We start from the raw sequence: 12,925 nt of genomic DNA, 5'->3' as shown, positions 1-12,925 counted from the left end.
TTATGGAAGCAACTGATTCACCCTCCTCTCCCATCTGTCAGGTTACCCTTTTTATAGCTGTTTAAGAGGTAGTTAACCTGTCCTGCTATAGACCTATCTACTAAACCTTAACAGCCTTTCCTTTTGTTTATTGAGCTGTATGGTTAAGGTCTTACAGTTGTTTAACAAAAATACTTGTGTTTTCCTGCATTTGGGTTGTGCTTCGAATTGCCTAGAAAAAAGAAATTATATGAATTCAATATATTGTTATTGCTAGTAATATCATTATAATTTTTCTATAAAACTTATTTTTAGGATAAACCTTTTAATTTGGCTAGGAAAGCAATTCACATATATTCTGCAAAAATTATTATTATAGCATGTAGTAGTTACTTTATAAGTATTTCTTGAAAAAAATGCACTTATTTCATATATATGACTTTTTCCAGTGACTGCCTTTTGACAAGATTTCCTTTTCCCACTGTCTTTTTAAATTTCTTGTTAAAAGTAAATTTTCTCTGATGGTAGACAAGGTCAAATTCACCTGTAACAAATGCCAATTTGGGTTATTTTTTTTTTTTCTTTCTGTCCTTCACATCAGAAAGTATTGCTGTTCATATATATAAATAATAATATTGTTTGATCAGTAATTCCTTTATAAATAGCATATAGGTAAATTCGATCTGTGGATTCTATATGAGAATTTCTAAATCCGTATTCCTTATATTCCCCACTTTAATATTCATATGATCCTAAATGTTAGGGTCCTTCTAGCTACTCCTTTTCACTTAGAATCAAGCTTGGTTCCATTTTAAGAGTTATGTACAGAACACAATGTTATTCTATATGTGATTGCACTTTGATTTGAATGTTTGTGGTCAAACTAATCTAGGCAGACGATACTCGTAGAATAAAATTTAGAAGAAAACTTTCAAAGATCTTATCTATTAATTTTGCTGACTTTGCAGTTTTTAAATCTGGGACCTGTATCAAAATGCATTTGTTCACAAATGGTTGATGTTTGCCTTCAGTGGAAAAGCCACATTGTGAGGTTCTTTGGAACATAAAATGAATCTTGCTTTAAGATACTTTTAGTGTGGGACATAAGACACATACATTTAAAACTGTAATACAAAGTATAAAAAGCAATAAAATAATGTCAGTTAACTGCAAATATGTTCATTCTCCAAGAGCTTTGTTATTCAGCAGTCTGTCAGAAGCACCACTGCTTCTTATTCTCCTAAATTTGGAAGGGATTCTTATAATGATAAAGTAATAGGAAGATAACACCTGAATGGGGAAGAGCTAGATTGTGGTCCTAGTATCTAAGGTTAGAGCTCATTAAATGTCTGAAGAATAAATGAATAAGTCAAGCGATGAAAGTACTGTTGTATCTGAACAATCCTTCAGTGGGAATACAGGCAGGTGCTGAAAAGAGGTCATAAAATAATGGTTAATTTTCTGCTGGTATGTGATAAAGACTAAGTGATAAATATAGCCAAATTAAAGCTTAATTTGACGTAATGAACAGTTTGTGGTTTTGGGTGTTTTTTCTCCTCTTAGACTGATTATTAAGATTCAGTTCTTTTATTGTGAAGAGCTCATTCTTTTAATTAGCATTTACTGAATACTTACTATATGCTAAATTTGGGGTGCTGCGGTAGGAGCTTGACCAACTTAAAAGGACAGACATGAAAATATCAGAACCTGTATGATACTGTGATAGGTGCTATAACCAAGGCATTGTGGAGACCATAATGGGAGCACAAGTGAGGGATTCTAACTTCTATAGGCTGACATCTAGTGGGCTGGGCTAAGGATGATATAGGTACTCAGTTTCATACTTTTTTCTTTTTTTGATATAGTATAAAAAGTGTAATGGAAAAGTTTTCTTTTTTCTTTTTTTTTTTACATTGTTTTAAGGATATCCTAAAGCTACTATTATTAGTTGTGTGAAGAGTTGTAGTGAATTGAGTCTTGGTAGGAGACATAAGAGAAGAAATCCATTTTGATGGTTTGGGCAAACCAGATTCAAGTACATATAATTTTATCATTCCCATTTGTAAAGTTATAGAGTAAAGAGTGAGTTTACATTTCTTAATTTAGCATTTTAAAATTATTGCTTTAAAATAGCAAAAAGTAAATGCTCTCTATTTTCAGTTATAAATGTTGCTTGAAAAATATCTTCATAAAGGTTGATGTCCAAACATGAGATATTGAAACAATGCATTTATTATGTTATAATCATAATTGTCACCTTTGGCATGCAGAACTCATCCAAGTTAAGCACAAGGGGAGAAAATGTGATGGATAGTTTTAAAAATAAAATTATTTTAAAAATAATTTTGCTTCATTTTTATATAAGAACTCTGATGAAAAAACCACTTTGGCTACTTTAAGTTAAAAATTTTATTTTATTTTAACATGAACTGCTTTATTATTGTATTGGTTGCTCCTTCTTTGCTGGATTGTAACAAAGACATTCTTTTTTTATGTGGTACTATAATGAACGTGATTTATTTCTTAATTTGTCCAGGAGTAATATTCCTATAAGAAAATTCTTATTTAAAAAGTGGTAAGTAACCGTAAATGTAGGTAAATACAGTACTTTCTTCAAAAGTCATTGTGCCATGGAGTATATATTTCTAATATGATATTACAAAAATTAACAGTGGTCTACTTTTAGTATCCCAATAAAATTTATATAAAGTTTCTTTGCCTCAGCTTTATTTTTAAATACTCTAAAATGAGTTTGTGACCTAGTAATGTATCAGTATTGCTTATTCTTGGGTAATGGATTTCTCTAGATTATTTGAAATCTAGTGTGCTTATCTGTACTAACAATAATAGATTCTTTTGTAGTTTACAAACTGCTTTTTCACTGTTAATGGTGGTTTTACATGTTGTGGAAATTAATTTCCTTATCATTTTACTTATTTGATCAACTTGAAAATCTTAACTATATTTTAAAACTTTTTGCCACAGCGTTTTACCAACGAGGATCATTTGGCTGTCCATAAACATAAACATGAGATGACACTGAAATTTGGTCCAGCACGTAATGACAGTGTCATTGTGGCTGGTTAGTATATGCTTTTATTAATAGCTTATGTACATATTTCACCTGAAATGTGCACAAATTTTGTGTATTCTCTGTAAATAATATAGTCTGGTGATATTCCAGTTACTTCATTTACAGTAAATGTTGGCAACATGTATTTTACCCATTACATTTCCATGTTTCCTTCTGACCATTCATTTCACTTTTTTGTGTAGTTTTTAAATATAGATTTCAATGTCAGTTTTGTGAAAGTTAATTAGGATTTTGAGAACATCCCATGTACATAGTCTACATTTAACTGATAATAATTGAATTAATATGGTATTTAGTCAATGTTTCTTTTAGCTGTCTTGCACCTGGTTTGTAAGGCTGTGTGAAGATAGAAAATGATCAAGCTCCTCCTGTTGAAGAAGGAGCAATTGGCAGACTTGGTCATTAGGATTTTGTTTATATTTCTTTTCAGACTAAACATTTTTGTTAGTCAAATACTTTCAATAAAGAGGGCCTAAATTCAGTCAATGTTTGTTTTGTGTGTTGACCCCATGAACGTAGAGTTATCACCTAAGCATATGATTATTTTTCACAGTATGTGAAGAGATACCTAATTCATGCATTGGTTTATTGTCATTCCATGCTGTGTTAAGCTGCCTTTTTTGGTACTTAAATATATATACACACACATCTATGTATATGTACATACACATACTATGTATAGTTTCCCTTCACTTATATATTTTATAAATAAATATTGTGATAAGAAAACAAGGTTTTATGTAAAATTTTATATAAATTTCAGATCTTTTGTGTCATAACCCAAGATTTGTAAATCATAAATATTCAGATTAACTCTAGATTCTTCTTTGCTCCTGTAAAGTTTGTAAGTCTGGAATTATACCTAAATACCGAATACATTAGTACTTTTAAATTATTACTCAGTATAGAGATCAAAGTGTCATATGTAATGCTTTGGGTAGATAATAAGGCAAATATTAGGTGGTTCTTCGTGGACTTTCAGTATCAAAATTTTTATAATGAAATTAGAGGTAACAAAAAGTTAGCAATTTATCAAAAATAATTTATGTAGGAAATATGTAGGGGAACTTTCAACATATCGCAGTTCCTTAAGTGAAAGGAAACAGAGAATAGTGAGGTATGCATGTATTTGTTTGGAATATTATAGTTCAGATATGAAGAGCTAGAACCAAAAAAAAAAAAAAGGCAAAATAATAGCAACAACCTGGAAAGTTCACTCTCCTAGGAATGAAGGTTTTTGTTTCTCTGAAACTTATTGCCTTAGAGCAACCTCTCTCTAACTTTTTAACTCAAAAATGTTTTGAAGTTGGTCTCTAGAAATTACTTGCCTTTATGATTAATACTTGTACAATAGAAAAATGGAATACATTCATATAAGTACCATGTGCTAACCGATTGCACCACTGAAGCTCCAGAAAAACGGAACACATTCAAACATAGCACGTGACCATATTTTTACTAACATATGTTGAGATGAATAGTTTAGCATTACTGTATAAATATAATGCATGATGTGTGTGGTATATATTTGATGATCAATAGCCATATGCAATCTGCATGTTAAATGATTGTGCCTGTGTTGACTTTTCTCAAATTTGGCAATTCTGGTCATCATTGATAAAAGTAATTTATGCTTATGCATTTTATTTTTAAGACTTTTTCCTCCCTTTAATGTAAGTTAAGAGCCTTCTAATGAGCTTAGATAGACAGACTTTTGGGGTCTGAACAGAAGAGTCAAATTTATATTTGACTTAGGAATTGTCATGATGGACTTAAGCTGATATACGTACACTGGGCTCTTACTATTATACAACTTTGGGGGTCTTTTGGAGGATAGGAGTGAGGGGGTAAATTAAAGACTAACTAATTGGTAAAATTATGACACAGTAGAGTCCCTTGAGTAATTCCAATATTATTAACAGTGCCTGAGACAGGCCTGCATTATGTATAAAGTGTATGACAAATGGGTCATTTTAGTGTTAAATATATATATATATATATATATATATATTAAAAATCTTAGTACTCTGGGTATACATGTGAGGGCAAAGATAAAATAGTAAGTAATGCCCACTGTGGAGACACGATAGTTAACAAATATGCTAATTTTAATTTCACAAAATATTTTATGAATATTTTATCTTAAACCAGGAGTCATCCTCAATAGAGTACTTTTATTTAGCTTAAGATAGATCCCTGACATAACCTATAAAATTGGTGCCCTAAAAATATATAAAATATGAATAGAATTTTAAAGTGCTTCCAACTCTTATCAATATGAATAAACAGTTTTGAAAATAGCAAGACTAAATGAGCAAAATTTGTAAGTTTGTTGTATTTCATTCAACATGGGACTTAGCTGGCATTTGTTCTGTAGTCAAACACATGTATACTCAGTATACATGTTAATGTACTAGCATGAGTACATATTCAGGTATAGTGGAAATATTTCACTTAAAGTTATAAGAAGGAGTTGAATGTTCCTCCACTGCCTCGAAATTAAGCTGGATCATTCTGTAGTCATGACATAATCCTCATACAAAGCTTACAAAATCCATTACAATAGAAAATTAGCTTCAGTAGATAGTAGTAGAGTTTTGTTTTGTTTTTTTAGAGCTCTTGTTTCAACTTTATTTTTCTTCCTTGTAGTATTTTGATCTACCTACTGAAGATTGTTTTGTCTTAAGCTTGCTTTCATAATAGATATGAACAACTAGAAGAAGGGCCAAGTTAAAGCAAATATACATGCTCTTATCCTAAATACAATTGCATGTATTTAAACAATCATAATTTTTAATAATGTATCTTTTTAAAAATTCTTATCACTCAGATAATGATAATAGTTTGTCTCTTGAGTAGAGGATGTTTATGCCACTCTACTCAAAGACTAAAGAGCAAAAAAAGGACTTTTTTCATACTTTTTTTTAAATTGAAAAATAATTAATTATACATATTTGTGAGGTAGAGTTGAATATCAATACTTTTTTCATACTTTCATAATTCATAAAATTGGAGGAAATATCTTGAAGTGCAACAAAAACTTAACCAAATTTTGTTTGCTTTAAAGGAAGAGGTCTTTCCAAAGAGAATTAACAACTGACTGAACCAGTCCTGCTAATTTATTAATTTACTAGCTGTATTTTAGTCTTAATATGATATTTAAATCTGTGTGATTACTTCTTGACATTTATTTCAGATCAGACCCCAACACCAACAAGATTCTTGAAAAACTGTGAAGAAGTGGGTTTGTTTAATGAGTTGGCAAGTCCGTTTGAGAATGAATTCAAGAAAGCTTCAGAAGACGACATTAAAAAAGTATGTTGTTAGCAATGTAATTGAAAAAAGAGTACTTCTAACAGAAAAGTAATGATAGTTATACTTCCTGCTTTCTTAATTTAGACATACTGATTATTTTTGAACTTGTAACATTTTTTATGTTGTTTGCATTTTAGATGCCTCTAGATTTATCCCCTCTTGCAACACCCATCATAAGAAGCAAAATTGAAGAGCCTTCTGTTGTAGAAACAACTCACCAGGATAGTCCTTTACCTCACCCAGAGTCTACTACCAGTGATGAAAAGGTTAGAAATTTGTATTTATGGTAGAAATACAAACTAAGGGAAAAAATTGGTATCCCAAGTGAAGTTTAATATTTAATCTTCATAAAATGTTACTGTATTAAATTTAACATAATTCAGTGTCAGTTTGCAGTAGTTTTATATGTAAGAAAGCCTGTGAATACTCAGATATTTCAGGGAAAGAAAACTATCTTTATAGATAATTATTTATTGTACACAGAAAAATTATAGGAGAGAACAGTCACTTTCGATAAAACTGTTATTTAAATTTTTAAGTTTAACTTAACTTTTCTGGGTTTTGGTATTTTATTTTTAGCTACTTTTATACAGTGACAGATTAATTAAGAACCTGTACAACTAAAAATTGAACGATGGTTATTTAGGCTTTTAAAGGGCTAAGGGATTAATAAGTTAGCTACTCATTCTGAGCAGCATATCTTTGGTAACAGCAACTAAGAAGATTATGATACTATCTTGAATAGTCTGGTAACCTGGAACCAGAATATTCAACCTGGGACCACCTGGGCTGTATTTCTTTGTTGAGTAACATTATTCTGGGTACTTCTTGATCACTTTTTCATTAATAAGCACATAAAATGAACACATTTATTTGGGAGCGCCATGTTGGGATACAATAAAGAGGCAACAGTAATGTTCTTTTTTAGATTATGTTATTCTAAAACCATGAATTATTAATGGACATCTCTTGCCATGCAGAGGAGCTAGAAAAGAAATAAGGAAATACAGAAAAAGTAACTTTTTACCTAGGAATAAATGCTCTGATCTTATGTTTGGTTTGGGGATTTGGGTTTCTATTTTGGGGGGGGTCATTTTCTTTTCCAGATTATAAATGTACATTCTAATTATAAAAACCTTAAAATATAGAAGAATACAAAGAAAACCAAAATCACCTATTAGCTCATAATTGAATAAGAATTACTAATATTTTGAAACATTTTTCCTAGATATATATATATATATATATTTATACATGCAAAAATGTAAGTGAATAGTAACTTACGTAGGATGGATGGATACAAAGAAAGATTCTAGCTTACTTTTATATTGTGCTTTAAAACTCAGCATTAATGAACATTTTCCCATTTCTACAGCAATTTCTCCAAATCATAATTTTAAATGATTGGACTTTATGTTATCATTATCTTAATGTAATTAATTCTCCTGGGTTTTTGGGGGGAGGGGAGGACATGAAGGTTCTTTCAACATTGTCTCAGTTAGAAATGCTGTTAGGAGCCATCACACTGGGGACTATGTTGCTCCTGAACATCCTGTTCACCGGTTAGGGCGTGCGGCTGGGAGGGGCTGGACAGTGGGCCAGGTACACCAGGAGTTGGAAAAAACCACACTAGGCAAAGAACTTGCGTTAAGATCAGGAGTGAAATACATTAATGTGGGTGATTTAGCTCGAGAAGTCTGATCTCCGGATATCATCGAGTCTGGCAAGATGGCGTCTTCCAAGAGCATGCCGAAAGATGCACAGATGGCACAAATACTGAAGAATATGGGGATTACAGAATATGAGCCAAGAGTAATAAATCAGATGTTGGAGTTTGCCTTCCAATATGTGACCACAATTCTAGATAATGCAAAAATTTACTCAAGCCACGCTAAGAAAGCTACTGTTGATGCAGATGATGTGCAATTGGCAATCAAGTGTCGTGCAAACCAGTCTTTTACCTCTCCTCCCCCAAGAGATTTTTTATTAGGTACTGCAAAGCAAAGAAATCAAACCCCTTTGCCATTAATCAAGCCATATTCAGGTCCTAGATTGCCACCTTATAGATGTTGCTTAACAGCCCCAAATTATAGGCTTAAGTCTCTATAAAAAAAGGCATCTACTTCTGCAGGAAGAATAACAGTTCCACAGTTAAGTGTCGGTTCAGTTACTAGCAGACCAAGTACTCCCACACTAGGCACACCAGCCCCACAAACCATGTCTGTTTCAAGTAAAGTAGGTACTCCAATGTCCCCCACAGGGCAAAGGTTTACAGTACAGCTGCCTACTTCACAGTCCCCAGCAGTAAAAGCATCAACTCCTGCAACATCAGCAGTTCAGAATATTCTGATTAATCCATCATTACTTGGGTCCAAAAGCATTCTTATTCCCACTGATATGGTGTCATCACAAGATAATGCCAACGAATTATCAAATGCATTGACAAGAAAACGTGAAGATGATGATGATGTCAATGACTGATAGTTTGTAATCTAGCCTTGATGCTTATAACATGTATACTTGGTCTTAAATCCATTGTACTGAGTTAAAAAATGCATGTTGAATGTTTTTAAGTTGTGTTTTAGAAAACATAAAAAGTACTTAATGAGTAAATATAGTTACTATATATTTAACTGAAATGTTGGATTTTCTTTGATAGGGTTAGTAATGGTTTTTCATCAGCCTTCAAGTGTAAAAATAAAAAAATAAAATAAAATAAAAAGAAATGCTGTTAAATCTTTGATATAAGTCTTTCTTCATAGACAGCATTCTGGTCCTTTCATGTTTACCAGTTTTTCACTATTAATGGCTGTGTTAACATCTTTTTCCAACTTCACTTAGTCATTTGCTCCTTTTGGGCAGGGCATAGCCATGGCAGTTTGTAAAAAATCAGTTCTGGGCCTCCTTCTCTTTCTTGATTCTCTTCCTAGGTGATCTCATCTAGAACCATAACTTCAAAAACCATCCACATACCAATGATTCTCAAGTTTATATTGACCCAGTTATCTCTCCAGATTGCCATATTCATAACCAACCCCATCTTGACATTTCCCTTTTTATTTCTAATAGACACCTTAAACTTACATATGTAAGTCAGAGTCCTTGATTCTTTCCCAAAGCTTCCCCTTCTCAGTAAATTTTCTTTATCCACCTATTTGCTGAAGCTAAGAATTAAGTAATCAACCTTAATTTCTTCTTTTCCTTCACACTGCAGATCTTATCAGACCTACTTCTGGGATATATCCTGAATCTTACCCTCTTCTGTCCGTGTGCAGTGTTACCACTTTAGTCCAAGCCATCATCATCTTTTACTTGGATTATTAACAACTACCTTCTAACTGGATTTTCTGCTTTCATCTCCATTCTATTTTCTATAGGGCTTTTTTTGTTCGGTTTTGTTTTTTAGTACATTGAATCATGCCATTCACTTCCTTAAAATCCTTCAGTGGTTTGCCTTTGTATTTAAGATAATTCAGACTTCTTAGCATAAGCAGACTTTGATCTAGACTTCTCTACCCATCTGTCCTCACCTCATGCCACTCCATTGTGTTCATTAAATATTTCAGACTTTTTACTTCCTCAAGACAGTGTATGTGGTATTGTTTCCTTTTCTCTAGAATGTGCTCTTATCCTTTCAGTATCAGCTCAAATGCCATTTTTGCAAAGAAGCTCACCTTCCTTCACTAGGATAACTAAAGTAGCCAACTCTGCCCTGCCCTCAGTTAATCTTTCACTGTTTATTATATTGCACTTATTATTCTATAACATTTAACATGTAACAATCTAAAATTTTCTTGTTTGTTTCACTTTATTGTTTCTCTTCCCACTAGTCCGTGAGAACATAAGTTCTCAAACTTGTTGAATAAATGAAGTTATAAGTAGTACTAGTTTGTCCTTTTTCCTATGTAGCTTATTAAGACTTTGATAGTGACAGCATAAAGGCCAATTCAAACACAGTAGACCTAATTCTTACACTGATTAGTTAAGGAGTTCTGTGTAAGGCCCTTAATCTCTTTATTTCCTAATCTGTAAAACTAGGGGAAATACCATCTTTACAGTCCTCACTGTCTCACAAATTCTGTTTTCCTTTAATTTGTAAAGGTTTCACTCCAGGAATTACTTATTTTACATTCAGGATATCAGTATTATGTGGCCTTTTGATATTGAGAAATTATTGATATAGGAGGGATAGGTACCAAGATTAGCGAACATTCATATTACTTTAAAATATTTTTAAGCATTTCTGTTATTGAATTTGTTTTAACTATAATATAGTCTCCCTGTATCTGTTTTTCTCTTTGTACAGAATAATGTAGGAATAGGTTTAGGCAATCTCTTATGGATTTTAAGTTCTATGATTTCATGAGAATGGACTGTATTTTAATTTTAATTTTTTACTAAAATTATAAATGGAATCACAGCCAAATTGCCCAGCCTAACTTATTTCTGGATTGATAGGAAAACAAGTTGTACTGAAAAAACCTACTCAGATTTTTAAAAATTAAAATACTAATTGAACATTATATTTGAACCATTATAGCTGCTTCTGAAAGTTTCTTTTAATTATTTTTAGATATTAATTTACTTTTGAGGGTTAAATATAAAACACTGTGGATACTTTTAGAAGTGTGTTCCGTTTACTAAGGTACATTTTTAAATGCCACCCTTTCTTTATCTCATTATTAAATAGGAAGTATCATTGGCACAAACTGCACAGCCCACATCAGCTATTGTTCGTCCAGCATCATTACAGGTTCCCAATGTGCTGCTTACAAGTTCTGACTCAAGTGTGATTATTCAGCAGGCAGTACCTTCACCAACCTCTAGTACTGTAATCACCCAGGCACCATCCTCCAACAGGCCAATTGTGTAAGTGATTTGGGCCAATCATTGAACTATATATGAATTGTTAGTTTTCTCTTTATGATTTTTCTCTAAGACATTTAATTCACATTTTGACTGTGTGACTCTGTGTGTGTGTGTGTGTGTCTCTCTCTCCTTACTTGAATTTTGGAAACAATACTTGGGTGGTCTTTTTAAAATATAAATATTATCTAATAGTTTGAAAAGTACCCAAAACTTAGTTTTAAAAAATTAACATAGAATGTGAATTTACAATGACCTCTTATTTTCATGCTATGTCACACAAGCATATAAATTGCTTCATCATCAGATGACATTTCTATCAGTTCTTACAGGTAGCTCCCAAGAGCTTTCTGATGAGAACTCAGAAATTTTTCTCATTTTACAAATTAGAGATTGTTCTAAGTAAATTCATAATTTTTTCCTTTTTTTTTTTGTTTTTTTTTTTTTTGTTCACACTGCTACATTATTCATTTAGGATACAATTAAAAATAATTTTGCAATTTTCTTTGTAGTGGTTAGAAAATTTATCTTTACATGATATGGTAATAGTAAAAATACTGCTGTTTTTTTAAAGAGATGGTTGTTATGGATCTCTTGTCTTTAATTTCCCTTCTTTTGTTTTTCTTAGCCCTGTACCAGGCCCATTTCCTCTTCTGTTGCATCTTCCTAATGGACAAACCATGCCTGTTGCTATTCCTGCATCAATTACAAGTTCTAATGTGCACGTTCCAGCTGCAGTCCCAGTAAGTTAGAAATTTAGACTATTTAAATCTTTATAGCAAGTCTGGTCTTTGTAAAGCAATCAGAAAATACAGTTAGGTCTGCTTGATTGTCTTATGGAACTGAATCTAACACAATACTTTTTAGTGGTGGATAGTGTTTATTCATTGATATTTTTGAAAATAGCATATACCATTCAGAAAAGCAAACATAACTGGATAGAAAAGATTTTTTCTTCCCCCCCAAAATCTTAATTGTTTCCTTTATTTTCCTTTATTTTTATACTAAGAACTTTATTTCTTATTTACCCATTTCAATTTGACTAGATCTGTAGAATTCAAATATTAACACAGATTTCTAATTTTTTTTCTTTTTTGCGACTGGCTGTTATGGGGATGCAAACCCTTGACCTTCGGTGTTATTAGCACCATACTCTACCCATTGAGCTAACTGGCCAGCCCCAGATTTCTGATTTTAAAAAGATATTTGTACTAGAATACTTTATGCTTGTTAGGTAACTCCATGATATTCTGGTTAGTATGAGAATTTTTTATAAAAACACTGGCCATTATGGGGATCTGAATGAACCCTTGATGTTGGTTGTTATCAGCACCACACTCTACCCAGTGAGCTAATCAGCCAGCCCCAGATTTCTAATTTTAAAAAGATATTTGTATTAGAATTTTTGTCAAGTAAACTCCATGATATTCCAGTTAGTATAGAAATTGTTTATAAAGGCACACTCTGTGAACTTTTGTGGTCAAGTTGGGTTGCTGGAATTCCTTGGATGCCTAAGCATATTAAAATCTAAACATTCTAAAACCATAGTTTCCCACTTTCCTAATGAAAGCTCCAAAAGAAGAGTTTTTTGAGGGTCATGTTAAATAAATTTTGAAAGATATAGTCGAATAGTTAAATACCTATTTACAGTATTTAACAGTTTAATGAACA

At 32.0% G+C, this 12,925-nt stretch overlaps 1 protein-coding gene and 1 pseudogene across 1 annotated transcript in view; both read left to right on the top strand.

The window, feature by feature from the left end:
- The window catches only part of ATF2 (activating transcription factor 2), an 80,887-nt gene that overhangs the window by 33,572 nt on the left and 34,390 nt on the right, over positions 1–12,925 (top strand). The window contains exons 5-9 of the mRNA XM_063098094.1: positions 2,965–3,061; positions 6,270–6,388; positions 6,526–6,654; positions 11,079–11,257; positions 11,883–11,997. Of these exons, the coding sequence (XP_062954164.1) occupies positions 2,965–3,061; positions 6,270–6,388; positions 6,526–6,654; positions 11,079–11,257; positions 11,883–11,997 (639 nt within the window). The remainder of the gene's footprint in view (positions 1–2,964; positions 3,062–6,269; positions 6,389–6,525; positions 6,655–11,078; positions 11,258–11,882; positions 11,998–12,925) is intronic.
- On the top strand, positions 8,108–8,869 carry LOC134378793 (transcription initiation factor TFIID subunit 9-like; annotated as a pseudogene).

This window comes from Cynocephalus volans, chromosome 1 (assembly GCF_027409185.1).
Source record: "Cynocephalus volans isolate mCynVol1 chromosome 1, mCynVol1.pri, whole genome shotgun sequence".
NCBI lineage: Eukaryota > Metazoa > Chordata > Mammalia > Dermoptera > Cynocephalidae > Cynocephalus > Cynocephalus volans.
The sequence above is the reverse complement of the archived record's forward strand: the minus strand, read 5'-3'. Positions and strand labels throughout refer to the sequence as shown.